General features: G+C 51.5%; 8 protein-coding genes across 8 annotated transcripts; 4 read left to right on the top strand and 4 right to left on the bottom strand.

Annotated features, from left to right (window-relative positions):
* Window positions 1-259: 259 nt before the first annotated feature.
* BO88DRAFT_414426 (uncharacterized protein) lies at window positions 260-4,140 on the bottom strand (the record flags this gene model as incomplete). The annotated part of the gene is made up of 4 exons (XM_025708167.1): window positions 260-547; window positions 572-1,332; window positions 1,422-3,302; window positions 3,351-4,140. The coding sequence occupies 4 exons, from the start codon at window positions 4,138-4,140 to the stop codon at window positions 260-262; spliced, it is 3,720 nt and encodes a 1,239-aa protein (XP_025563745.1).
* A 9,162-nt stretch (window positions 4,141-13,302) lies between these two features.
* On the top strand, window positions 13,303-14,061 carry BO88DRAFT_338989 (pre-mRNA-splicing factor ISY1; the record flags this gene model as incomplete). Its single annotated transcript, XM_025703008.1, has 1 exon — window positions 13,303-14,061. A coding segment is annotated over one exon (759 nt), but the record flags the coding sequence as incomplete, so codon positions are not given.
* Window positions 14,026-15,546, bottom strand: BO88DRAFT_404285 (putative GTPase MTG1). Its single transcript, XM_025706574.1, has 2 exons — window positions 15,165-15,546; window positions 14,026-15,093 (listed from the first exon to the last, which is right to left on the bottom strand). Exons 1-2 carry the CDS (start codon window positions 15,429-15,431, stop codon window positions 14,350-14,352), a joined length of 1,011 nt encoding a protein of 336 aa, XP_025563743.1. The 5' UTR covers window positions 15,432-15,546; the 3' UTR covers window positions 14,026-14,349.
* A 502-nt stretch (window positions 15,547-16,048) lies between these two features.
* On the top strand, window positions 16,049-18,501 carry BO88DRAFT_434831 (HCO3 transporter family protein). Its single transcript, XM_025709500.1, has 4 exons — window positions 16,049-16,564; window positions 16,617-16,710; window positions 16,764-17,695; window positions 17,755-18,501. Exons 1-4 carry the CDS (start codon window positions 16,107-16,109, stop codon window positions 18,341-18,343), a joined length of 2,073 nt encoding a protein of 690 aa, XP_025563742.1. The 5' UTR covers window positions 16,049-16,106; the 3' UTR covers window positions 18,344-18,501.
* BO88DRAFT_364092 (phosphatidylinositol 3-kinase VPS34) lies at window positions 18,473-21,451 on the bottom strand. Its single transcript, XM_025703965.1, has 2 exons — window positions 21,316-21,451; window positions 18,473-21,246 (listed from the first exon to the last, which is right to left on the bottom strand). The coding sequence occupies exons 1-2, from the start codon at window positions 21,372-21,374 to the stop codon at window positions 18,600-18,602; spliced, it is 2,706 nt and encodes a 901-aa protein (XP_025563741.1). The 5' UTR covers window positions 21,375-21,451; the 3' UTR covers window positions 18,473-18,599.
* A 205-nt stretch (window positions 21,452-21,656) lies between these two features.
* Window positions 21,657-23,335, top strand: BO88DRAFT_434829 (non-structural maintenance of chromosomes element 4 family protein; the record flags this gene model as incomplete). The annotated part of the gene is made up of 3 exons (XM_025709499.1): window positions 21,657-22,193; window positions 22,250-23,095; window positions 23,154-23,335. Exons 1-3 carry the CDS (start codon window positions 21,887-21,889, stop codon window positions 23,333-23,335), a joined length of 1,335 nt encoding a protein of 444 aa, XP_025563740.1. The 5' UTR covers window positions 21,657-21,886.
* A 633-nt stretch (window positions 23,336-23,968) lies between these two features.
* BO88DRAFT_404281 (uncharacterized protein) lies at window positions 23,969-25,239 on the top strand. Its single transcript, XM_025706573.1, has 2 exons — window positions 23,969-24,198; window positions 24,323-25,239. The coding sequence occupies exons 1-2, from the start codon at window positions 24,066-24,068 to the stop codon at window positions 25,009-25,011; spliced, it is 822 nt and encodes a 273-aa protein (XP_025563739.1). The 5' UTR covers window positions 23,969-24,065; the 3' UTR covers window positions 25,012-25,239.
* A 349-nt stretch (window positions 25,240-25,588) lies between these two features.
* Window positions 25,589-26,641, bottom strand: BO88DRAFT_452945 (uncharacterized protein; the record flags this gene model as incomplete). Its single annotated transcript, XM_025710724.1, has 1 exon — window positions 25,589-26,641. One exon carries the CDS (start codon window positions 26,639-26,641, stop codon window positions 25,589-25,591), a length of 1,053 nt encoding a protein of 350 aa, XP_025563738.1.
* Between the last annotated feature and the right edge of the window lie 840 nt (window positions 26,642-27,481).

Here is a 27,481-nt window from a genome sequence, read left to right as displayed (position 1 = left end):
TTTGTTTCAGCCCAGCAATGTATTCATCCTTCTCTTCGGGTGTCTTGCCTTCTCGAAGAGATCCCATCTGGACGAGGATCTTGTCATCTGTGGCAGTTAACAAGCCTGGCTGTCAGCATCCGCACAGCGAAGGGAAGAACAAATGAGTAAAAGACATGAAATGAGACGCTTAACGAGAAGGGGATTGCAGGCGCGATACTGAAAGGAGGCACGAAAGATAAAAAAAAAAAAAAAGGTCCAGGGAGACAATGGCCAAAGGTCATATGGGAAAATGTTGCAAATAATGGTTCAGATCTGTCGACGCACCGCTGAGAGTCATATCACGAAAGTGTTGGAATTCACAGGACCGGTCATTGCATACTCCCCCTGAAGATTCAAATGGACAGAGATATCTCATAGGGTCGATGTTGTGGCTATATGTTAGAGAACGATAGCCACCCGAAACATTTTCAGTGAAGTTTGGGTGGTAGCGGTAAGCCTTGAAATTCTTCAGCGGACTAACGTAGGGTGAGAATTTTGGTTCAGACTGCTCTGGTACCCGTGGATTCTAGATATCCTGTCAGCATCACACCTTAGGCGGAATTGAGGTGCACCGCACATCCAGAATGCCAACCTGAGCATAAGCACTTGGTTGTTGGGTATCCCATTCCTGAACCTTTCTCGTTAGTGGCTCGTCAGCCTGTCTCGTCTCATCTGCGGTGGAGACCTCAAGGGAGTCAACAGGATCGGGAGATGCAGGGCTGAAAGGTGGGGAATAGCTGGAATCAGCGGGGCTAGCTGTCTCTTCTGGCTCAGGAGGCTCGTACGCATCTGAGACGGAAGATTCACGGGATGCTTGGCCTTGGTCCTCGATGACTTGTTCATCGGCAACCTGCTCAGGATGTAGCTCCGCCCGTGGCTCCGCATCCAGGGTTCGCGGGCGCTCGGGAAGGTCATGATGAATGCCTGCCTCTGCCTCAATTGGCTCCGGTTGTCCATCTTCAGCGGGGCCGCCTGACTCCAACGGGGTGTTCGTCTCTGGAGCGGGTGTATGAGCTGGAAGCTCCTCTTCGTCAAGAGACTCATCACTAGAGCTGTCGCTAGACTCATCCATTGCCGAACCCGTAGAATCAGAACTGGATACCTCTCCGGAAGAATCGCTAACGTCATCCATCACCTTGTCATCAGGTACAATGCTAGACCCGTTGCCGGAATCAGGTTCGGGAACTTCTTCAGATACGACGGATTGGTGGGACGGCTCCTCATCTTCGGGTTCTTTGTTGACGGGTAAACCGGCGTGTGTGGGATCAGAGATTGCATGTTCAATCTCGGAACCTTTTTGTTGGTCTGCGGCTAGAAAGCATGGACAAAGCATCAGTTGGGTACTGTCAAACAAAACAACCAAGGCAGAGAATTTTGGCGAGTACTCTTGATGGCCATACCTTCAAGCTCGGGAGTAGATTCCTTGGCTTCCTTATTTTCCTTATCTTCCTTTTCCTGTGCGCGGCGTATCGCAGCCTCCACATCATCGAAGGTTAGCCCATTAAGCTCCACGTTGAGGTTGTTCAATTCATCCAAGAGCTGCTGCCGGCCTTCACGCCCTTTCGTAATTTCGGACACTAGCCTGGCTTCTTCCTCATTGACCTCAGCCAATCTCGCCTCGGACCTATGTATCTCGGCATCTAGCGCAGGAATACCAACTTCAATTTCTTGTTTGCGCAATAATTTGACCTTGATACTCTCCACTTGGGTCAGATCAACGTTGGCAGGGGACTTATTCTCCTCGGCTTCCACAGGGAGTTTCGGTGTATCGCTGACGTCGGCAGGTGAGAGTTTGTCCGTAGGAGGTGAAGCCGGAACGTCTGATGGGCGAGGGGATTGTGTACGACTGGCTGCCAGTTTTGCTTTCTTCCGCTCTTCTAGTTCGGCAATTCGCTTGTGCATCGCTTTAATCTCCAGGTCCTTTCTTCGAAGATGCTCCTGATGCTCCTGATCATTGTTCCTCAGGCTCTGCGGGGTAGCCGAGGCAGAAAACCCTTGACTAGAGGCAGTTGCCGGCCGTTGAGGAAGAATATCAACGGTTGGTGTGTAAGTACGAAGCAAGCCCTCCACATCTTGCATGTCCTTGCCGGCTGGCAGGTCCACATCCATGTTGTCGTGCTCATCATCGCCGTAGAACTCATCATCATCGCTAATATCAATGACGAGCCTCTGAGCCTCAGGATAGGCATAATTGCCACCATTATTGAAGGTCTTTTTTAAAATCGGAACAGGTTCGTCAAAATCAGATGCTCGAGGACGTTTGCGCTGATTAACACGGGTTTGTGACACCGCATCAGTAGCACCTTGACCAGCAGAAACAGGAGTCTGCACATTCTCCGGCTCTTGCTCCGTCATGAAGAGCCCAGGTATACGGGCCGAAGCATTGGGCTCAGGATCAGGAGGGCGTTCTGGCAATGGATGTTGGATTGGCATCGGGGTCGAAGTCGACAATGATTCAGTACCGGAGTTGATCGATGGTTGGGATTTCTCGGGAGGCACCGAATTCGACTGCGATTTTTGACCGTTCCTCATTAAGCCCTGCTTCTTGAGCAGTTCAATCCGTTGCCGGGCCAACTCAGTCTGAGCCTTGTTCTTTTCCTTAACACGAGTCTCCTTTTCCTTTATGGAGTCCTGGGAGGAAATTGTCGCATTCTTGTCAGCATTCGGCAGAACCGAATCTTCGGACGCACTTGATTCCTTGGTTGCCTGCACTTGAACTTGTCCAGGCGCCCCGGAACCCTTTGCAGCCTTTGCAGCAAGCATACGAGCAATAACCTCCTTCCGCTCCATGGGTTTCGTAGTATCCGGTGGCAATTCGGAAGATTTGGATTGCGATGCCGAACTTTGATCCGCATCTGACTTGAGAACTGAGTGGCTTCCTTGCTCTGGTTCCTCGAACTGACTAGTCGACGAACGGTCGGATTCCAAGGAAGTCGCACTGGATGGAGGAGTTGAGACGCCCTGTACCGGAGTGGCAATCTTTATTCCCACTTCCTCATAGAGTTGACGAAGGATAACCGGGTTAATTCCTTCCCCGACAAACTCGGCATATCGAATGTTGTGAGGCGCCAAGCTCAGAAGTGCCCCCTGTGCCTGGACGCGAAGTTGTGCCAATGACCTACCGCTGCCGGGTGTTGACTGTGGTTCAGTTGAAGCTGCGCTGCTCACTCCTTTATCGGGGTCTGCTTCATATTGCGTGATTGACGAAGTTGGCACTTCTGGTCCTGGTGCGGTGTCCGAAACCGGTGGCTCAGTAGAGATGGGAGGAGCAGGATTATAGGCTGCAGGAAGTCAGTAACCGAACTGTGCATAAGGCGGGAATAACATACGTGACCCACTGCTTCTGGACGATAGGCGAGTTTCTGGTGAAGCCCCGCCTCTATCCATCTCCGAATAATCTGGCGCCGAGCCTCTGGTGGCCATCGCCAACAAGTGAGCGTTATGTGAATCATGACTACCAGTGCCATTCGGCTTCACTGTACGATCACTTTCCCTGAAATCGTTGTTAATGTCCATAGCTCGAGCCATCTGAGTATCGTAGCTAGGTCCTGACCCGTGTCCCGGGTTCAAATTATGTGGCCTAGGCTGCGTCGACGAAGATTCTTCACGATCTGTAAGCTCGCCTTCCTCTCGGTCTGGATCTGACTCGGAGTTGGCAGCAGCAGTAGGCTGAGGACCCGGCGGAGTAGGGATGGAATTATTCATCTGGTAGTCGCTAGTTGCATGATGAACCGGTTCATAACCGTGAACCGGGGGTACAGGAATCGAGGGGTATCGTAACGGTGGCATCTGTAGTGGTGGAAAGGGAGGGTGAGGGAACTGAGTGGAAGGAAATGGCGGCATGAAAGTGAATGGAGGCGGCGGTACTAAGGGACCAGCGGCGCTCGGGACCCCTAATCCCGGTAGACGTGTGTTTGCGTTGTAGGTGTCGGTATTATAATCAAACGGACGGCTAGCACCATCCTGCGCGTGTTGAGGGACAGGCGAAGGATTTTGGCCAAAGCCTAGGTTAGGAGGAAACAAGGATGGCATGGCGGTCGAAGAAGACGGATCTGATGGAGGCCACTGAGGTGTATAATTTGGTCCCACAAATGACGGTGTCGGTGGATAATTAGACATGGTTGGGGAAGAGCGACCGCGTGCGCGCTTTCAAGGTGAGTATAATGTCTGCGTCCAGTAAGCAAAAAAACGCTAGCTCGTCACATCTAAAGCGAGTGCTTAGGCATCCCACATCGTTTCAAGCTAAAATGAGCAGGAATCAAGTCAAAAGTCATAAGACTAGAACGAAATGGATAGAATCAGTAACCACAACACTCTGCTATACATGAGGTCGGGCGCGTTGGTGATAATATGTGGGTGAGGCAGCTCTGCACCTGCCGAGCAGATATCAACGGGAAGCAAAGATGCGAACGCGACGTGAGGATGGTGAGAGGAGCTGGAGATTTGAAGGAACGGAGCACAAGAACGTGAAGCGACAAGCAAAACGGGGAAACGACCGACCAACCCGGAAAAGATCGAGTTTCGTGCCGCGGGTCTCCACGTGACGGGTGCACGACCGATCCGGCCTAGCGCATGATCGGCGCCCGCAGCCTGAGGAACGGCGGATGTAAACAAACAGCGGAACCCGAAGGGGCCCCAGAGGGAGCAGGTGGTCAGTGGGTGACTGTCATTCTGCACCTCCCGCTGCTTGGTATGCTGCAGCTTCATCTAATATACACCTGCCCAACCTTTCCTTATCTTCTTCTTCCCTTGTCTTTGAATCGTTCTTCTTTCCCTGGCCACTTCAGTTGGCCTGGATGCTTCGTTGCAACATCATCCGAGGGCTCATTGCTTGAGTCTCCATCACTCTCATAGATATTTGTTATGATTACGACCTTCTCACTGAATAATGATCCATTGACCTTAACGAAGATATGCTTCCATCACAGTTAAATGGCTCCCCTAAGCGGGCCAACCCTTTCAGCCGCGCATCGCCGTCACCGACTCCCTCCCCGACTCAGCAGACAAGAGGCATTCGCCCCAAGTCGGCCGTTGTTACATCCTCCAGTAAATTCGAAGAGGCCCGGGGCCATTTTCGAAACTCTGCTTCCATCTCACAATCACCAGCTCCGTTGGTGGCAAGGACAACGCATCGCCCGAGATCGACCTCAATAAGGAATGATGTTTCATCAGGAACATTTGCGCCCGAATTCATCAAGTCGGAGGAGCTACGCAGGGGTGCGGATCAGATTCGGGGACAAGAGGGCGACAATGACTTCTCCGGCAACAAGTATGTCTGGCTGCGCGATCCTGAAAAAGCATTCGTGCGTGGGCTTGTTCTCGAAGAGCAAGAAGGTGGCCGGATGCTAGTCCAGACCGACAATGGAGAGGTATAATCACCCAATGGCGCAGAAGACTGAGCTAGAGGAGCTTACAGATAAACACAGCAAAGGGAGGTCGACGCTGACCAGGTCGACAAAGTGAACCCGGCAAAGTTTGATAAAGCAGATGATATGGCTGAACTCACACATCTGAATGAAGCCTCAGTGGTTCACAATCTGCACACTCGATATCAAGCCGATCTTATCTACGTGAGTTATACTGATATGCCGACAAAGTTATAGCTTTCAGAGCTAATTCTTGTCGGGCACAGACTTACTCGGGACTCTTCCTCGTTACTGTGAACCCATATTGCCCATTGCCAATATACACAAACGAGTATGTGAAGATGTACAAGGGTCGTAACAGAGAAGAAAGCCGTCCCCACATCTTTGCTATGGCTGATGAGGCTTTTCGAAACCTGGTCGAAGAAGGAGAGAATCAGAGCATTCTTGTGACGTAAGTCTACTGAAAGGCTGGCTACGAACCCAAGACACTAATGCAACTGTGAAGAGGAGAGTCAGGTGCAGGTAAAACCGAGAACACCAAGAAGGTTATACAATACCTTGCAGCTGTTGCGACAACCGATACCCCTTACGCTCGATCTGGAACGAAGCAGTTGTCCGCCCTATCGCAACAAATCCTGAGAGCAAACCCCATTCTGGAGGCGTTTGGAAATGCCCAGACCGTCAGGAACAACAACTCTTCTCGCTTCGGCAAGTTCATCCGTATCGAGTTCACCCGTGCTGGCCAAATATCGGGTGCTTCGATTGATTGGTATCTACTGGAGAAGTCTCGTGTTGTGAAACCGAATTCGCATGAGAGAAACTACCATATCTTCTATCAGTTGTTACGAGGAGCAGACCGAAAGCTTAGAGAGGCTCTCCTATTGTCCGATTTACAGATTGAAGATTTTGCCTACACTCGTGATGGTAACGACACCATTGCCGGGGTCTCTGATGAGGACGAATGGAAAATGTTGATTGAGGCTTTCCACGTCATGGACTTCTCTGAAGAAGACCAGATGTGTATCTTGCGCACTATCGCAGCAGTCCTTCATCTCGGAAATGTCACTATCGTCAAGGAGAGCCTACGAGCTGATCAAGCTGCACTTGGTCCGGACTCCTTGAATAGTGTAGAGAGAGCTTGCCACTTGCTAGGTATAGAACCTGACCTGTTCGTCAAGGGACTGTTGCATCCCAAGGTCAAAGCTGGCCGCGAGTGGGTGGAAAAGGTTCAAACGCCAGAACAGGTTCGACTAGCGCTAGATGCTCTCGCCAAGGGAATCTATGAACGAGGATTCAGCAATCTTGTCGACAGGATCAACAACCAGTTGGATCGAAGCACTGTCGCTGGCGATGACAGCTTCTTTATTGGAGTCCTCGATATTGCCGGTTTCGAAATTTTCAAGAACAATAGCTTCGAACAGTTGTGCATCAACTATACGAACGAGAAATTGCAACAATTCTTCAACCACCATATGTTTGTCTTGGAGCAAGAAGAATATGCACGGGAGCAAATTGAGTGGCAATTCATCGACTTCGGAAAGGACTTGCAGCCAACAATTGATCTAATCGAGTTGACCAACCCTATTGGTATCTTTTCTTGTCTAGATGAAGACTCTGTTATGCCGAAGGCTACGGACAAATCATTTACTGAAAAGCTGCACTCTCTTTGGGATCGGAAATCACCGAAGTATCGTGCTTCTCGCCTAAGCCAGGGATTCGTTCTGACACACTACGCTGCTGAGGTAGAGTATGGCACAGAGGGCTGGCTCGAGAAGAACAAGGACCCGCTGAACGATAACATAACGCGACTCCTTGCCAGATCAGGTGAAAAGCATGTCGCGACTCTGTTCTCCGACTGCGGCGACGCCGACGATGACAGCGACTACCCAAAGAGTCGCGTGAAGAAGGGTCTTTTCCGCACCGTTGCGCAGAGACATAAGGAACAACTATCTAGCCTCATGAATCAGCTGAACTCAACGCATCCACACTTTGTGCGCTGTATTATACCAAACCACAAAAAACGCCCGAAGATGTTCAATGCACCCCTGGTCCTAGATCAACTACGTTGCAACGGTGTACTCGAAGGAATTCGAATTGCACGCACAGGGTTCCCTAATCGGCTGTCATTTTCGGAATTCCGTCAACGCTATGAAGTTCTTTGCCCTGCCATGCCCAAGGGATACCTCGACGGCCGAAATGCCGCTCATGTTATGTTGCAAAAGCTCGGGCTGGACCCTGCTTGGTATCGAGTCGGTCGTACGAAGGTATTCTTCAGGGCCGGTGTCCTGGCCGAGTTGGAAGAGAAACGAGACCAGCTTATTCGCACCATCATGACCAGGTTCCAATCCGTGGCAAGGGGTTTCGTCCAGCGACGTATCTCCAACAAACGCTTGTATCGGGCGGAAGCGACACGGATCATTCAGGACAACTTCAAGACTTACCTCCAATTGAAAGCGAACCCATGGTGGAGATTGTATACAAGGATGAGACCTCTTCTCGGAGAAACTCGCACTGCCAATGAAGTTAAAAGACGGGACGAGAAGATTAAATCCCTGGAAGCGAAGATGAACCAGGATATAGCCGATCGTCAGAAGTTAGAGGAAGAGAGGCGTCGTACAGAGATTGAGATACAGAAGATCCAGCAAACGTTGGAGAGTGAGCGTGCCTTGGCTCTTGACAAGGAGGAAATATTCAAGAGGCTCCAAGTCCGAGAAGTTGAACTTAGTGAGAAGTTGGCCGGTGCTATCGCAGACCAGGAGAACCTTGAAGACCAACTAGACGACCTAATAGCTGCCAAGAAAAGAACGGATGACGAGCTTGAGCTCCGGATAACTCAACTGGAACAAGCAGGAGAGATCATCCAGCGCTTTGAGAACGAAAAGCATGAGATGCAGGCACGTCTGGAGGAACTCGAGAAGAAGCTTGCCGAGGCCGAAAACTCTGCTGTCGAGAAAGATGCCAAGATTAAGGACCTGGGCCAAGAGATGAAGATGCTGCAGAGTCACCTCAGCTTGAAGGAGCGCAAACTGCAAGATCTAGAGACCAAGCTGTTGAAGACCGATCAAGATCTTGAAGTTAAGCTCTCCCAGACCTCGAGAGACCTGGATCAGTCCAAGAAGCACATCAAAGAACTCATTGAAGAAAACCGTGTAATAAGACAACAGATCACCGACCTCTCCTCGACATCCACAGGCTATGAAGAGATGCTTAGGCGGAAGGAAAGCGAAATGGCTGTCCTGCGAAATGATGCTAAGAAGCATGAAGAGGAGAAGCGATACCTAGAGTCGGAGAAGATTTCTCTTACCACGCGACATGGCAGCATGCAGGAACGCCTGCGAGAACTGCAAGCCGAGGTGGACGCGATGAAGTCAGAGAAGGTTCAGCTTGAGCGGGAGGCCGCCGATGTCAAGAAGCTCCTGGAGGCAAAGATCTCGGAGGATGCCGAGGCTGGCGAAAGCCGAAAGCTTCTCGAGCAGCAAATCCAGGAACTGAAGAATCAACTATTCAAGGCACAAGCAGATCTGAGCCGGGAGCGTCAATCGCGTGACGATGTGCAAATGCTTGCCGAGCATAATCTTGCCGAGCTCAAGGACAAATACACTTCCTTGAATGAATCAAAGATTATCATCGAAAAGGAGATGTACATCCAGCAGGACACGCTTCGTCGTGCCACTGAAGCGCGCGTTGCTGCTGAGCAGTCACGCAAGGAACTCCAAAATGAGTTGATTCAGCTGCGGGACCGCTTCACGAAGGTCGAAGATGCACGATTAAACGCAGAGGCCGACATCGAACGCAACATCATGAAGCAGGCCAACGAGCGTCTTGAGAGTGTGCGGAAAGATTTGGACGACAAGGCACGTCAGCTAGAGGAGGTAGAAGCTGAAAGGTCACGTCTTTCCACCAGAATCCAAGAATTGACCCACGCTATCGCTGAATCAGATAATTTCCGCATTCGCCATGATCAGCACAAGGAACGCCTGGAGAGGGAACTGGTGACGCTCAAGGGTAGACTTACAGCATCGGAGAATGATAACCGGGCTCTTCTCACAAAGATCCAACAAAAGAATCTCGACATAGCCCGATCGACTTCCAGGGCCAGCGACAACTCGCGCCTACGCATAACTGCTCTTCAGAAAGAGAAGACGAAGCTCGAAGAAGACAACAAGAAGATAAGCCGTCAGCTTGGCGACCTTCAAGTCAGCATCACTTCTCTTGAGAAGCAGAAAGAGAAGCTCTCTTTGAGCTTGGAGGACCTCAACCATGAGGTTGCTAGGGAACATAAGGCCAGTAGGAATGCGGAAAAGGCTGCTTCCACTGCCAACATTCAGTTGGCGGAGGCAAACAGGAACCTTGAGACCGAAAGACAGCTCCGAACCCAGGCACAAGCGAATACGCGCAAGCTTCAAGGCTCTCTGGATACGGCAAACAAGGAGATCGATGATCTACACCGGCAATTAATGTTGCTGCACAAGGTAGTGGAGCCCGAGTCTGATGACTCGGAATCCTGGGAGAAGGTTCAGCCTAGTCTGGCTAAGAAGGTTGATCTGGCACAACTGCTGCAGACGACACAGAGTAGATTGCAAGTCACCGAGGAGAAGTATAGTCGAGCTGAGGCCCAACTGGCGGAAATGCGCCGTCGGCATGGGGATGAGATGAAGGAGCTGGATGCACGTTACGCCTCATCTAAACGCGCCTTGCTGGAGGAAATCGACCAGAACCAGGTGGCTAGCCCCCGGACCCCAACCCATCTCAGAAAGAACTCCGACAATGTTCTGGCAAAGAAGTTCGGCACTCCTACAACGCCGAACCGCAGACTTAACTTCAACGAAACGGCCAATGACTCTGCTCGTTCCGACAGGACCGTGGACACAGTCGGCTACCAAAAGCGGATGGATCTGGCGACCGAGATTGAGGAGCTCCAGAACAAGCTTCAAATGAGCGAGATGCAGAACAAGCATCTCCAGAACCAGCTCTCTCAAGCGGCACCTGGTCGAGACATGTGGCAGGAAGAAAGCCCATCTCTGCGACGCATGCAGCTGCTTGAGCGTGAGAACGGACGTCTGCACGAGCAGCTCGATGACTCCTCAAAGAAGGTTTCCGCTTTGGAGAAGAACATTCGGTCAGGCGATCTCTCACTACGGGACGTCCAGGCCAAGTCGCATGAAGAACTGTACGACCTGATTAACTCGCAGGAGCAGTCCAGAAGGTCTTTGCTCAAGGTGCATAACGAAGCCATTGCAGAATTCAGCGACGCCAAAGCTCAGTTCGAGAAGCTTAAGAGAGCTAAGGCTACGCTGGAAGTAGAACTCCGTGACGCTCGTTCCGAGTTCCAGGAGCTGCAGGTTGCAAGGGACCAGGATGCTGCTAGCCGAGATCAGCTTCTCCAGGAGTTTGCTGACCTTCAGATTCGTCTTGATGCGGAGACGTCGAAGTCAGCCGATCTAGCTTCCAGTATGAGCTTGTACAAGACCCGTGCCGATGAGTATTTCAGCAAATTGGAACAAGCTGAGATTGCAGTTCTGAAGGCTACCAGAGCAGAGCAATTCGCCAAATCTCAGGCCCAGGAGGCCGAGGATACCTGTGCCCAGATAATGTCTGAGCGCAAACAAATGGATGCCCTGGTTGAAGACTTGCAACGCCAAACCCAGTCGCTTGAGGCCAGGATGGAAGATCAAGCAGCTGAGCTCCAAGGCGCCCTCCAGGCCAAACAGCGCCTCCAGAATGAGCTTGAAGACTATAGAAACCAACGTGCCATTGATATTGAAGACAAGGAGACATCGATGGAACAGACAAGGCAGAAGTATCAGCGCGAGTTCACAACACTCAACAACGAGTTGGAGATGGAGCGTGAAAAGGTTCTTAACGTTCGCGGTGAGAACTCACGTCTCCGTGAAGAACTTGAAGACCTGCGGAGCAAGTGGGACAATGAAGTCCTGAACAGTTCTACTTGGGCTAAGGAGAAGGCTCGAATGGACATTATGCTTCAAGACGTGACGACATCTCGCGACGAGGCAGTAAATGCTCATAACGAAGCTCAGAGCAGGGTTGTCTCCCTCCTGTCGCAGGTGAGAACTCTTCGCACCTCCGTCGACGATGTGACCGCGGAGCGTGACATGCTGCTGAAGGAGAAGAAGATGCTGGAAACCCGGTTAGCTGAAGCAGGCGAAAGATTGGAGGACCTAGCCAAGGGCGAGAGTCCATCCATGCGCAATGCTGCCAGCATGGACCGTGAGTTGTTGGAACTGAAGTCCAAGCTTGCTCAACAGGAAGATGTTTCCGCAGCTGCAGTCGGTAAGATGAGGCGGGCAGAAGCACTGGCGACGGAGATGCAGAAGGAAGTTACTGCTGAGAGAGAAACAAATGCCCAGCTCTTCAAGGACAAGGCGGCTCTCGAGAAGCAGCTGAAGGAGTCTCAACTTCGTTGCGTGGATCTGGAGACCAAGAGCTACTCATCAGGAAGCCAGGACGTCCGGTTCTTACACAAGAGAATCAAGGAAGTAAGTTACCCCAAGAAAATGATGAATCTAATGCCCTGCAAAATACTAACTACATTGAAAATAGCTGGAGACCCATCTTGAAGACCAGGAAGCGAAGCACAGTTCTGAGCAGCGTTCGTTGCGGAACGTCGACCGCACGGTCAAAGACCTGCAATCCCAGATTGAGCGCCGTGATAAGATGAACTCCCAGCTGAATGACGACGTTAGCAAAGCCCGCGACAAGATCGAGCGGCTTCTTCGAAACATTGAGGAGCTTCAGCATGCCGACTCAGAGACGCAGCTGCAAGTGCGCCGAGCAGAGCGAGAACTCCGGGAAGAGCGGGAGAAGTCTCTCAGGTTGGAGCGTGAACTAGAGGGATGGCGAGCGCTCCGTGTTGAGAGGGGCAGCGTCCTCGGACGTAGCCACGTCGGCGCTTTCAGTGACGCCGGAAGCAGGAGAGGGAGCAGCGTGTATGGAGCAGGCGATATACCGCAGCGGATGCCTAGCAACACCAAAGGCTTCTTGTAAGACTATGACGACCTAGCAGGTTGATCCTGCTGAGCACATTGCTCTAACTACACTCAGGCGCTAAACATTCATTTAGGGCCTGAGCGACCAATTACGACTATGACTTGATGGCAGCCCTGCATGGCCACGGAGTGTTGACGGAAGGCGGCGCTTGGATTATGCTTTTGAATGATTTTGATGTGTACTATGCTATATGATCTGTTTTAATGCTTCATGATGCATCTTGATGATATGCAACGGATAGCCGTGTGCATTCTAGTCTCTGTTATTGTTTTATGTGGTTGTTCACCAATTATACCTCGATTCCATCATTGCTGAAGCGATTCATAAATATACAATAGACACTAGTACCAGAAAACGTGCTTAACAGAACCAAATTTCTTAATATTGCTTGCCTTTCTGATCAACTGCTATCTGACATGATCAGAAAATCAGAATTAGCTTCCCATGTGAGCCGTAAGCCACCACAACTCAAAACAACATTGCACTGCATTATTGGCAGCAAGGGAGACAATAAACTCGGTAGACTGACAGCCAAGAACCACGGGTGCCATAGCCGCGCGGCTGCATCTGTTAGCGCTCGCTTGTCAACGGGCGGACGAACCCACCCGAGCTTGGATCAAGAGAGAGCGCGAGAGCCAGCGTTCCAGTCTCTCATTCTTCACTTCAATCCTCTCAACCACCAAGCTCCATCAGCCACGGGGATCCCCCGCGCCGCTCTTCACAATGGTAAGCCCTCATCACCAACTCAACCCCTTTCAAATCGCCCCTTCAAAACCAGCAACAAACCGTTCCCTCGAATCTTGTTCAACTCGATACCCAAAAATCCTCCTCGCCTTCTCCCTTCGCCTTCAACCACACCCCAACGTCAAGCTCAACCAGAACCCACCCCCCAAACTAACAAAATGACCAGGCGCGTAACAGCGAAAAAGCCCAATCGATGCTCTTCCGTTTCCGGGCCCAACAAGCCGCGGATCTCGGAATCATCGACATTGGGCGCACGCGCCGCCCGAAAGCCATCACGACCGTTGACTCGATCCCGATGTGCGAGAAATGGCGCGGCCAAGTGCTGAAGGAAATCTCACGCAAAGTTTCCCGGATCCAGGAGCTCAGTCTAAGCGATTACCAGATCCGCGATCTGAACGATGAGATCAACAAGCTTATGAAGGAGAAGTGGACGTGGGAGATGCAGATTCGAAACCTAGGCGGGCCGAACTATATGCGAGGCTCCGGACGGGTATTTGATGATGATGGGAGGGAAATACCGGGTGGTGGGAAGGGGTATCGGTATTTTGGACGAGCGAGAGAGTTGCCCGGTGTGAAGGAGATGTTTGAGGCGGCGGCGAGACGCGGGAGGAGGCCGGCTGAGGAGGATGATGAAGAAGGTGGGAAGGGGAGAGGTGGTGAGATTGCGACGAAAAAGGTCGATGCTAATTACTTTGGGTATGGGTTGGATGAGGAGGATGGCACGCTTCTGGCGTATGAGAGGCAGAAGGAGAAGGAGGCTGTTGAGAGATTGCGCAGGAAGGATGAGGATGTTGAGGATGGGTGGGAGCCGTTGCCTGGTGATGCTGGCGATGGGGTTGAGTGGAGGTTGCCTACACTTGATGAGGTTCAGGAGGAGTTGGTTGATCGACGGAGGAGGAGGTTGTTGGATAAGATCTCATGAGGTTGTGCGGTTGTTGGGGCGTTTGTCCTCGTGTTGTTGCGCTATGCGCTGACTCGAGCTTTCTTCTCACTTTTTACTTGTTTTTCTTTTTTTCGTCTCTATCATGGGCGTTCAGGGTTTACGATGATTTCTCGTCTCATTCTTGTCTCTCTCCTACGTCGTTCTGCGGTTCTAACAAGTCTACTATGCATCTGAGGGGAGGCAAAAGCTCATTGATGATACCAACATGATTCGTTCTTTTGTACAATGGATGGGAGAAATATCTATGTTACATGATTCTTTATTTATTTACAGCTTGGGTTGCTTTCTGCCCAGCTTCTCGGCCTTCAAGGCCTGGGTATAGCTGGTGGGTATCTCTCGCTCTCCGCCTTCTTGCAGACGGCGTTCTTCCTCCTTTAGGTCATCAAGCATAAATCTGCCCAGGTCGCCGGCACGCCACTTCTGGATGAAGTGCAGTGCCGCCAGGTCGGTGTTTGGAATACCGCCCTTGGCCAGAAGACCAGCATGTCGGGCAAAGTTGTTCAATAGAGGTACGATCTCGTTTGTTGGCTCAGACCATCGCTTATATACCTCGGCGTCATTCAGGTTGATGTGATATAATAGGTAGTCGGCTAGCGTGACCGGGGAGATAACCGAATCCTTCACACAGCCACACAGAGCTAGTTTAAGCATGTTCTCTGCATCCGGCACGTATGGCATGAATACACCTGGGGTGTCCAACACGTAGACATGGGAGCCACCTTCTCTTTCGATGATCTTAACGGGCGTCCCGATCTTCCTTGTGATACCTGGCTGGCCACCGGTCCGCACCGCCTTGGCCTTGCCCACACCCTGATTACGCAGGTGATTGATGAGAGTCGACTTGCCCACATTAGGCATACCAACAATCATCACCCGGCATCCAACAAGCTTGTCTGGTCCTTCTGCATCGTCCCGCAAGTGTTTTAAGATTGTGCCTACATCTGCGCGAGAAGACGAGCTCACGAAGAATGTAGCGCCGTTCTTATTGAAGGTTCGAATGGTCTTCTCCGCCTAAAAGTGCCAAGAATACATTAGCGCTCTTGTTTCATAGCATTTCCTTCGACTTGAGACATTCTACTCACCAATTTCTGCGCATTCGATCCCGATGCAGCACCCAGATCCCGCTTTGTATAGACGGTCAACCGTCGTGTCTTTCCCAGTGCTTCTTCAAACATAGGGTTGATAGAGGTAACGGGGACCCTGTAATCGCGACACTCGACTACATAATCGATAGAAGAAAGCATGTTCTGCATCTTCTTCAGCCCGGCCCTGTGGTGACCCAGGAAATAGGACCTCGGGATGGACCCATAGTTGGGGAAAACCTGACGCGGAATGAACTTGGCTGCCATTGTCATCGGTCCATAAAGTTGTTGTGTGTTTAAGGTGTCTTTAGCGACTTGAGCTCCTATCCACCTGGCATCATCAAGGAGCTGTGCGAAACTTGTTTCCGTATGGAGGGCATTGCCTTGGAATTGGAGGCGAGGAAATTCCTCCGCGGGAGAGATTCTGTCGGCTGATAAAGGCGGTGAAGAAGGCGGATCGCTGTTATGTACCGATGGACTGCGGCCTCTGTCTATCTACATACTCACAGACGACAACTACTAGAATGCCCAAAGGAACCCCTGTAGACATTGCTTTATGATTTGAAAACATACCCTTTGATTTTGATGAATACTTTCTGATGGGCTGTTGAGCCAGGCGGTCTTGGCTATATTGCAGCACCCACAAGGGGTGGGATTCACTGCTGTAGAGTGACTCCTATATGAAATGGTGTTTTCTTATCTTTTATCATGCTTGGTGATTCACTTCAGATAATCGCGGTACACTGAATATCCCAGTTGAAATGATCAATTAGCCTGCTCTTGGGCGGCTTCACCCGTGCGGTTCGGAGAGGATGCCGTGAGCCTCTTATCGGGATATGATACGTCATGAGGGCCAAGGCGGGCATCGCTGGTTCCCCGCCAGACCAACTTTCAACCCCTCCAGATCACCATTGCCAGGCTCCTCTTTACCATGACTGAACAATGCCGTTGATATCTGCCTTCCGACCACCCTCCACGCGGAGCTCCTCTCTCCGGCGTAGACCCCGTAGGCAAAGGAGGTCTCCGAGACGTGGCGATGTCCAACGCAATCAGGAAGTTGACCGGGACGATGATGAAGAAGATGAAGATGCACATTCCATCATCACTCCTTCCAAGCATACGCCCAGAGCCATCCGGGTGCTACGGGGTTCTGTGTCGTCAGGGGGCCCGTTACGGCCTTTTCGTTTGATAAAGCAGGACATTCTGAACTTGCGCCGCAGATACGTATCCGACTGGACTGTTTTCAATCAATTGATCTTTGCCAGTGCGGTCTATGTCTTCTTTACGAACCTGCTGCCGGGTATCACCTTTGCCAGTGACCTCTATGTTCTGACTGGGCAGAATTGGGGAACTATTGAGGTTGTGTTCAGTACAGGCCTATGCGGCATCATCTTCTCACTGTAGGGCTTGTTAGCATCGGGAACCAAGCAACATTGACTGACAACATTTCAGATTCTCAATCCAGCCACTTACCATCCTTGGTGTTACTGGTCCTTTCTCAGTTCTTGCTGAGAACATCTATTCGTTATGCGAGGATGTCTTCAAGGTTAGATCTCGAGCAAGAAGGATGTTCCAGCAGTGGCTGATGATTATCCATAGATCCCCTTCTTGCCGTTTATGGCCTGGTCTCTGATCCATTCTGCTTGGCTCCACTACGTCCTGGCTATAGTTAACGCTCACGATTGGACAATGCGCTATGTTACCACTTTTGCAACTGAGATCTTCTCGCTTCTCAACAGCATTATCTACTTCCATAAAGCTATACAAGAGCTTGAAAGAGCCCACGAGAGCCTATCCTTTGCAGCGTTCCTCTACGCTATCATAGGAGCTGTTGGCACGATGCTGCTCGCAATATTCCTATCCACGGCTGAGAGCTGGCGCCCCCTGTTCCATCGATATATCCGGATGGGTTTAACCGAATACGCTGCTGCGATTTCCATCATCATCTTCATCGGGCTTCCCCACGTTGGAGAACTAGCCCATCTGGACAAGATGACACTTCCAGTCAGCACCTCATTCAAACCTACATCTCCCAGTCGTGATAGATTCCTCGTCGAGTTTTGGCATCTCCCTGTATCCTGGGTGTTCGCCGCTATCCTTCCCGGAATCATCATCACCGTGCTCTTTTTCTTCGATCACGAAGTTAGCTCAATCATCTGCACCATCGATCGCTACGGCACCAGGAAACCAGGAGGTTTTGCTTGGGACATAGTCCTCCTCGGCACCACAACAGCACTATGCGGCATTCTAGGAATCCCCCCTGCCAACGGACTCCTCCCCCAAGCTCCCCTCCACTCCGAATCCCTGATGCACACAGAAAAGGAGCAGCGCACAATCACAGTCGACGGAGAAGAGAAGACCGAAACATACGAAGTGAAGCGCGTCTACGAACAGCGCTGGTCAGCATTCCTCCACTCAGCCGTCATCCTCCTCTTCGTCAGCCCGCCCTTCATGAAAGTGCTCGGATTGACCCCAACAAGCGTCCTAGCAGGACTATTCATGTTCATGGGCGAGCAGAGCCTATCAGTAAAGTAAGCCGTCCACCATCCGTACCACACTAACAAAGAATCAACCCCACTAACAACACCAGTCCAATCCTCTACCGAACCTTCTACCTCCTCACACCACCCTCCGAGCTCCCTCCCCTCCCACTATCCCTTGCCCCACAACAACAGCAACAACCAACCACCCCCGAAGAAGAACCCCCAACACCATCATACATCCCCATCCACCTCTACACCATTCTCCAAATTATCATAACCGTAGCCATCTTCATCCTCACCCTCACCCGTGGCGCACCCGCCTTCCCCGTGCTCATCGTCCTACTTGTCCCCTTCCGTCTTCTCGTCATGAAGCGCTGGTGGCCCCGCGAGGTCCTGCGGTTCGTAGACGCATGGGCATGTAGAGAGGGGACACCAGAAGATGACGAAGACGCCGAGGCGAAATTGCGCAGTGAACTTGAACAGACGGGAGGGGTTTTTACTTCGCATGATGCGTCTGGTTCTGATACTGCCGTGACTGAGGATATGCGGATAAGCCAGGGAGTTGACTTGGGGGGAGGTGATCTCGGAGATAGACGGGGTGATTATGGGACTGGGAATGAGTGGGTTGAGTTGGGGATTTGGGGCCGTAATGATGAGGAGGCTGGAGGTCCGCCACGACATCATGAGGAGAAGTGATCATTACATTGTGGTTTGAAGGAGGATCACGATGAGATGGAAAGCTGGTCATAAAAGTACAGATACAATGAGGGACGGGAAATGTCTATAGATCTATCAATATATTATCATTATTATAGACAAGGCCACCGCTTCAAAGGCAGGGTATCAATCAATTCATCAGTGAACCATTCAATCGGTGGTATGCGCCATAAACTCCCCCGCCCTTCAACGAAACAGCAGAATGAGCTAGTAAACTACTAAACACGCCAGCCACCTAAGCCCTCCACCCCTGCACAAACTCATGCAACCGATCAATCACAACCCCAAAGATAGCATTAACACTATCACTAATAAGCTGCTCAAAATGTCGAATAGCCTCTTCCTCCGACATCTCCAGATGAAATCTCTCCTTTACCTTCAAAACAGCCTTATCAGGCTCGACACGAATATCAGGAATATTCGCATCGACCATCAGACTGAACAGGTTAAGGATGAGATTCGCCGATTTGCGCAGCGTGGTATATGCTGTGAAACAATACTGCTTGAACTGAAGATACAAGGGCGAGGTAGTCCCGCCCATGCCCTCGACCATTTCCTTGCAGAGTTTCATCATGGGTGCGAACGGCTTGGGGTCTCGGCCAAGGATGAAGCCGAAGTCGGCGTGGAAGAAGTGGCCGTCGGGGGCGAGGAGGAGATTCTCGAGGTGGCGGTCGCCGACGCCGAGGAGGTAGGTGATTACGCAGTAGCCGGCGCAGGATTTGATATAGGTGTCCATTGTTTCTTTGCGGACGCCGAGGGGTTCGCTGTCGTCTGGGTTGTTAACTTTGAGGTAGGCGAGGACGGATTTGTATTTGGCGGAGATGGCGGAGAGGGAGGCCGAGGGGATGAATTGGACGGCGCCGGCGGTGGAGTTGGTGGCTAGGATGCGGTAGGGGGTGAGTTTGAGGTCGAGGTTCTCCTTTTGGAGGAGTCGGTCCATTAGGATGATGATTTGGATGACAAGTTGGTCTTGGCGGAGGTCGTCGCCAATTTTGAAGAGGATGGGGAACTTTCGTCCGTCGGAGGTCTTGAACATGACTTGGAGAGGGGAGAGGGAGGATTTGAAGACGTTTGCTTCGTCTGGGTAGCACCCGGTGACCTGGATTTCCGGGTCCAGGGGCAGTGGTAGTGGAGGGTCAATGTGTAGCATGTCGTTTTTTGGATCCTTGAGACACTGCTTCAGTCGTTCAATCTTGAGTACCCGGTTCTCGCGGGAGAACCGAACGTCTTTGGCGATCTTTGTGAGTACAGTGACCAGTTCACCTTGGCGCAGGAGGGTCTTGCGATGCTCCGGGTGGACTTTCTCCAGCTCTGCCATGAAGTAGTATTCCACCCGTGCGAAGAGTCTACGTTGTGCTGATAATGTTCCTGGCCCTGCATCGTCGCATTCAACCATAAGGTACCAGTGTAGGTAGTTGCCCAATTTGAAATTGTTCGCAGCGCGGGCTATAAGGAAGTTGGCCAAAGACGAGTCGTGGGCGGCGTCGTCAACATCACCGTGAGAGTGTTCTTCATATTTCAGAGCTTGTACAAGTTGTAGCAGGTAAAGAAGTAGCTCTTCATCATCAGCCTTGCGTAGTCTTTCGACTGCATATGAACGAACTGCAGGATTATCGAAAGTCGGTCCAAGCAACTCAAGAGCATCGTCTACATCGATTTCGGTCCACTTGGGCAGTATCTCGACAGCTTGATGCGCTTCACCAACATCCCTCCAGTTGACAGACTTGACAAACTTAGTGAGCGCTCTCTTCTCACGGGTTAGGAAGTATCGGAATCGCCAAATGAGGTCTTTCTCCTCGGCGGTGAGATCCTGCGTGGGCTCGTATGACAGGATTACGTTGAGTTCATCGCGAATCTTGGGGTTTGGTTTCAAATCACGATCCATGATGCCCGTCCGATGGCTACGGATCAGTCTCCGATGCTTGTCTTCACATGGATTACCGGTTTGACCAACTTCAGGGTCGTATATTCTGATGACACCTCCACCATCCGCGCCCTCTATTCCCGGACCAAAGCGAACTTCCGGTACGGGCTTTAGGGTGGGATTTGCACTTGCAGGCGCACCTTGGGAGTAGGACGACATTGGAGGGGCTGGATACTCATGATCGGACCAGACGATGGGGTGATCAAAGCGCGGAAACTCAACGTAGAGGATGAAATTCTCATCGTCCACTTCGTCATCATCTGAGTCGTCCTCATCCCCGCCATGCTCCGAGCGCTTCTGTTTCGTAGCCTTCAGACGTACAGCCCGTTTCCTTGCAGCTTCCTCCGCATTGAGTTTGAGCCTTTCCAGCTGGCGAAAGACCAGTTGGTCCATCCAGTCAATGCGTGGTATTTCCCCCATCTCATGCTTCTTGATCAAAACTTCGATGCGTTCTAGCTCCATCTCCTCTTCCGATGGGCCTAGCGGATCTGGGGCGTTGTTCTTCCGACGTTTCGGAGGCGGTGTTGACGGCGTTGTCGTTGAGGAGAAGCCGTCCGCAGCTCGGTGACGATATATCTTGCATTTCTGCCTGCCCATCTTCAGTTTTCCTTCGTCATCAAATAACGGTATAGTCGTTCCGCCAAAAGGCACATAGTGCCCGAGCACTCCTTCGCCGCCAAACGGGGATAGATCCCAAACGGTAATGGCCAGTTGACTTTTGAGGGGAGCATCCTTTATTGATATTGGCAGCTGCAGCCATTCATTCCAGGCTCGAGCGGACTTGAAGGCCTTATATGAGGTCTGCAAAGGCACTCCCAAGGCTTTGGAATCTGACCATAGTTGGATGGTCACGAAGAGGTCGGAGACGGGATTCTGCGCGGAACCGATGTGGCGCAATTCTGGGTGCTTAAGAAGGAGGGAAAAAGGCGCTTGTTTCTGCTTCCCTTCCAACGAGCCACTATATCCATCCAAAGTTAGCCAACTTGCTCGATTGTTGTTGAGCCAACAGAAATCAAGGCACACATACATCTTCACATGAATTGGGAAGTCCACCTGAGTGGAAACGGTAAAGGTAAAGGCCTCCATCGTTAGCTCAGGGCCATTTGTGTCCACAGTATATGCAACACACGCCCTTCATTGCAAGTATGAAATGAGGACTCGGGACTGGGTTGCCGGGGAAGTGAGCGGCGGGTGACATTGGATGGGAAGCTCCGGCCGGAGACCCAATGGAGCCGCAGCGGCTGATTGGCGGGAGGCCTGGGGCAACACCCAGCAATGACGCGGGGTCCTCCAGGATCACGTGTGGCACGCGTTCAACGCGCGCTTCGGTGGGTTTGCCTGTGTTCGGCGACCAAGAAAGCGATATCCCGGAGAGAAAGATATCACGGGTTGCTATCGGGGACTCGATGAGCCCGTAGGCTCATGCTGATTTGCAACACATCTGCTTATACCTCTTTTTCGTTCAGAAACTTCTTTGTATCTGTCCTTTGTCTTACTATCCTTCTAGCCACTCGGCCTGAGGCGGCCCCAATCGTGTTCTTTGTCAACCCCTCCTCCCCACGGTGTGTTGTCGCAGAATATCTGCCCGGCGGCTAGAGATGGCACCTTCTCTTTCCTCTACATCTTCGAACCACCCTGTATCGCAAGGATCGCCATCCGACAAGGAGAATAGTTCAAGTGCAACACGGATCAGCAAAAGAAACCAGCCGCAAACGATGGCACACGCCCGTAGAGCTAAGCGAGCTCGACTATCAGCAAGAGATTCTAATGTGCAAGCCACTCAGACTCAAGTAGCGTCGCAGGCGACACGGAATAGTGCCAATCAGTTTTACGATCCGGATCAAGACCACCGCGAAAGGCGACAAGTTCGTAAGGGCCTCAGAGATTTGACGAGGGACCTCAACGGTAAGGCTGACTCAGGCTCTGTATCTTGCCGCCGAGTCTGACATGGTTTATGGTAGACTCTAGGAATGAATATTTACAGGCTGGCAACCATGGCCTGCGTGACACCATCAAGAAAGCGAACGACATCTTCGAAAATGTCAAGCAGACTTCTGACGCAACCATCGATTCTCGGCTTCTTGTTCAAGCGGCAGATCTGTCATACAAAAAGACGGCACAGTTGGTGCTGGGGGATGCTAGTGCAGGGATAGATGTGGATGAGTTTGTCTCTAAGTGTATCTCTTTCATGCGCCGGGCGCCTGCGGATTCCCAAGTTTCGATGCCTTCCAGCACCCAACGGCGGCGCACGGGTATCGGAAGGAGTCAGATGGACCCCAACGACAGTGACGAGGATCAGGGTGATGCGATGAACTGGGACTGGCTCGGGCGCGCTGCTTGTTTCTGCAGTAATGCCCGACCGTCAGTTCCTGGCTTCCTACTGGGACCGCTTTCAGTACAGAAGCGTGTCCGGCAGCAACCTGTACGAAGAGCCCGTGAACGAATCGACCCAGCACGGGCCGTTGCACCGCAAGAACTGCAAGAAAAAGACCTGGACAGGCAAGAAACATCGAATTTGACGACTATGTGTGCCAGCATCAATCGACTCTTGGCTAGAACCCAAAACAACGGGCAAGATGTGGTGGAGGCAGAATTGTCGCAGTTGCCAGATGACCCCGACGAAGATACGGTGCAAGAGGTGATGGCGAGGAACAATGTGGCCGATGATGGAGGTGTCCCTCTGTTCCAATTCTGCATCAACCCACACTCTTTCGGACAAAGTGTTGAAAATCTATTCTACGTTAGCTTTTTGGTCCGGGACGGCTTGGTCGGGATCGCGGTGGATAGCCGGGGCCTGCCCACTTTGCGTGAGTCCTGCTCAGTACCCTCGATGATATGAGCATTTAATTGACCATTCTCAAACAGATTCGGCAAAACCTCATGCGCCTAGTGAGGCCCAGAGAAAGGGCATTAAGAAGCGTCAGGCCATCTTCACACTCGACTTTGAGACTTGGCAGGAGTTGATCCAAGCCTATGACATCAAAGACCCCATCATTCCTCATCGGGAGGAAGAGACGCAAAATACAGCACAATCCTGGCAAGGCTAATTCCAGATGACTTGAATGGGTTCGGAGAAGTGCGTTGTGTATCGTTTATATTCTGTGGGAGTGCTTTGATTATGTGTCTGTGGATAACGTGATACCCATTTTGTGTGAACGGTGTTGGTATGAATTTTGAGCATGGTTTTTGTCACGGCGTATGGGTGTCCTGAATGAACTAGATACAGAGTGTGGTCCACATATAGTCTAGAATCGCAGAGCTTGTCCCCAAGGTTGTGCATCCAGCAGAGGGATAAACACTGGTCCCTGGAGGGCAACTAGTGCTGCTGGCCAAATTGTCATTGGTTCGAAGACAGCCAAGCTCCCAACTTTATCTCCAATTGCAAACCCCACCCAAGCTGAGTCCCTGACAATTGGCATGTGGTTGACAGCTTATGTGGAGATGCAAATAGAATTAATGGTCCGACCTTCCTCGAGGACTGGCAAGTTGGAGTTAGGTAAATACTTAGTAAATCATGGTAGCTAGCGCCTTCCGGAAATATTCACCAGGCACGTAACACCAGATTGTTCCTGCTGGTTGCGGGAACACGAGACGGGCCCTGGGTGCCTTACGTCATAGGCTCTACGCCCGAGTGAATTCCCCAGGCAGAGCTACTCCCCGATCGATCGCGACCTTATCTTCTTTTGTACACACTCTCACATCACTAGACTCTCGTGGTCTTTCACCCATCCGCAGCTTGGTTTCACCAACTCGCTGCTCCGCCGCACAACATTCATCATGGCGCCCCAGCTCTTCCCCGTCAATCCTTCAGATGTCATGGTGATCCGCAATGTGACTTCCAACGTCATTACCTTAAGCTTGCCATTTGCGCGTTTCGGTCGGCTCAAGTTTGGTGGACGTGGTACTCTTGGTTCGCACTTCATTTCCATTTTTCTTTTTTTTTACTCTGGCTCACATTTTCCCGGTGTCATTGTGATTCAAATCTAATGTGCGCATGTCATGCTAATGGTATCTTACAATGTTGGTGAATATAGTCAAAATGGAAACCGGTTCCCTTGCCGTCTTCTCTCCTGTTAATTTGACTCAAGAAGTGCGTGATACCATCACCGGTCTCGGAGGCAACGTCAAATACCTTGCAGCTCTGGATATGGAGCATCATATTCACTTGACCGCCTGGAAAGAGGCCTTCCCTGATGCTGCCATTATCGCTCCCGAAGGGCTCTGGGAAAAGCGCCAGTCCAACCCCAAAACCAAGGATTCCGCACCTTTCGAACATGTTTTCCGAAAGGACGCCAATGGAAAACAGAAGATCTCGGAAGAGTTCGACGCAGAATTCGACACTGAATATGTCCATGGCCACCCTTCGCGCGAACTTGTCTTCTACCATCGCCCGTCCCGCTCGCTCATCGAGGCGGATCTTTTGTTCAACCTGCCTGCGAGGGAGCAGTACTCCAGAACTCAGGAGAGCGCCACGTCGGGTGTTTTCACCAAGATGGTAACTCCATTGATGTCCGCTACTTCACCTGCGACTTGGCAGAAGAGATTCGTCTGGTATGTCCTGTCCAGTGGAGATCGGCAGGCTTTCACCGAGTCCATCCGCAGGATTGACAAGTGGGATTTCAATCGCTTGATTCCTTGCCATGGGGACGTGGTTGAGAGCGGCGCGAAGGGGGTTTTCCGCACCGTCATGGAATGGTTTCTTGCTGATCGGAAGCACGTGTAGTACGACAGATGAATGGCCGGTCTAATTCGTTAATGTCTTACCTCCTGGATTCCCTTACTCGTTAATCTTTCGTCTTGTTTTCTTTCGAGGGACGCGAATTGAGATATCCTGATAACGGCAGCTTGCTGTCTCGTGGTGTTCTCTAACGCCATGCTTTCAATGTACCAATAGCCTAATATGAAAATAGCCATGTGAACAGCTGCGCTGTGACTCTGAATTAAAGCGGACATTGTGCGCTCTTTGGTGGGCACTCCCTGTATTTACGTAGATCTTGTGCGCTCCCCTCCCTTACATGGGGTGAAAGTCAGCTACGGCAATGATTAGCGGCCATCAGGCGAAAATGTTACCACAGCATATTATCAAGTAGATCAGTACGCTAAATCGCTGGCCACTCAGCAACGGGTGACACAAATGTTTCAACAAGAAAGATTCCTAATGTCCAAGCATGCTCATCGCATAATTCACCACATACTACACAGAACTAGGCGATATTTTCCATTGCTCATTGCTCTACTACGGTATACACACTACGTACCTCAAAGCCCAAACAAAAGCCCCACACCGCACCGCACGAAATCTATAACCATACCGGCGAAGAAACATTCCTAGAAATCTCCAGGATGCTGTCTAGCTCCTCAGCTGGAGTCCGTCCCATCCCACACTCAGTCGCCACACCAAAATCAGACACCACCGACTTAGCCGTCTGTATTCTCCGTCGAGTGCCCTCCTCATCATGGGCATGCACGACCCCCAAATACAACCTGGTATCTTTGCCCATCTTCAACCGCTCCAGCGGCTCAAAGTAAGCAACATCATCCCGATCCTTAGGCACAGGCATATGCACCCAATCAACCGGACGAGGCTGAATCCGCTCGAAGATATTATTCGCCAACTCAACCAGAAGACCGAGATCCTCCGGCTCGACGAAATGCTTGTGCCCCAGGTCCCCGTAGCAAAGGTGAAATCCAAGCGGGACTTCAGCGGGGATGAGAGCGATGTCGCTGACACGTTGAATACGCTCTAGCACGCCCTCCATCACGGGCGAGAAATGAGGTTTGAAGAAGGGGTCTGGGAGTCGGCCGCGCTCGTTCTCAAGCGCTGTGACCTCGAAGCAGACGTCCCATTGCAGGGCGAGGTCGTGGGCAGGGATGTTCTGGATGATGGATTGGACTGACTCGATCATGCGCTGCTCGTATAGAGGGTCTAGTTGAGCGTGGAATTCTGCGCGTGTGTGGCCCTGTACGCAGTTCAGGGGTAGGGGGAGTGAGACTTGGAAGCGGACTCCCGGGGGGATGATCTTTTGGTCTCGGAGCTTGAGGAAGGTTGGGTAGGATTCGAGCGCGACTGTGTCGTATCGGGTTGGCTTGATGTCGTTCAGGGTGAAGCCGGGGTGGTCGGCCGGTAGGTCGGTTCCTCCGAGGAATTGGTGGATGGCTTCCTTGGGGAAGCTGTCGACTTGCCACCGGATGTAGAGGTCGCGGATGCCTGTTTCGCCGTCGGGAATGGAGAAGAGTCGGTCTGGTAGTGCGGCGGGGATCTTGTGGAAGACTTCTTCCGTTGAGGAGAGGGGGATGCTGCCTAGTAGGAGGACACCGGATGGTGAGGTACTTTTATGGTTTTCAGTGGACATGTTGATGGGCATGGGGTTGGATTGGGATTGTTAGGATATGCCAGAAACATAGATAGGGGTTTGGAGAAGGGGAGCAGCGAGGGATGACGGTGGAAATAAGTAGACAAAGTGACAGGCAACCCCTGTTTCTGTCATTGTGCCAACTACGCGTTCGTGCGACAATTGTCTCTCACTAACATGCTGGGATGCCTGTTAGTGTAGGCGATTCTTTGATGTGATGAGGGGGAATCGCCCGCAAGTATCCACTTGTAGTGGGGATTAGACAAGGCCCGAACCATGATCCATGCGGCGCTGGCAGGCACCAACTGGTGCACGTCGACGATCATTATGGCCATTAGATGGACAGTATTGGTTGGTTTCAAATAATCCCGGTCTAGCAGCTCAGCCGTACAGTCTTTCCAGTCTGGAGGCTGTGCTCGCTTGAGGCGATTGGATACTAATGCCAGGATGCGGCGGGATTTGTCTCTATCCTCTTGCGGCTATGCTTTCCGTCAATGGCAGTATGTGCTCGATCCTAAGGCTCCCGGCCAGAAGCCCGCGACCGATTTTCCTCCATGTACATATTCCCTCTATTCATTCTTTGTCGCCATGTCCGGCAGCCCGACGCCCTCAGAAGATTTCCCATCAGCAGGCACATGCCATTGATGACTTGAGCTCTGATGAAATAGCTGCTGATCTCGGTCTGCGCTTCGCGTTAGCTGCGGTCCTGGTCCGAGTGTTGTCCAGATATTGCTCGCTATCTCCATTCGGATGGTATGTTTGCTAACATTAGGGTCACCTTTTTCAAAGCCAGATATTTGCGGACCAGCCGTATGTCATGTCGGTTTGGACTCTGGGATA

Source organism: Aspergillus vadensis (assembly GCF_003184925.1).
Source record: "Aspergillus vadensis CBS 113365 unplaced genomic scaffold BO88scaffold_9, whole genome shotgun sequence".
NCBI lineage: Eukaryota > Fungi > Ascomycota > Eurotiomycetes > Eurotiales > Aspergillaceae > Aspergillus > Aspergillus vadensis.
This window is presented reverse-complemented; position numbering and strand designations above follow the sequence as displayed.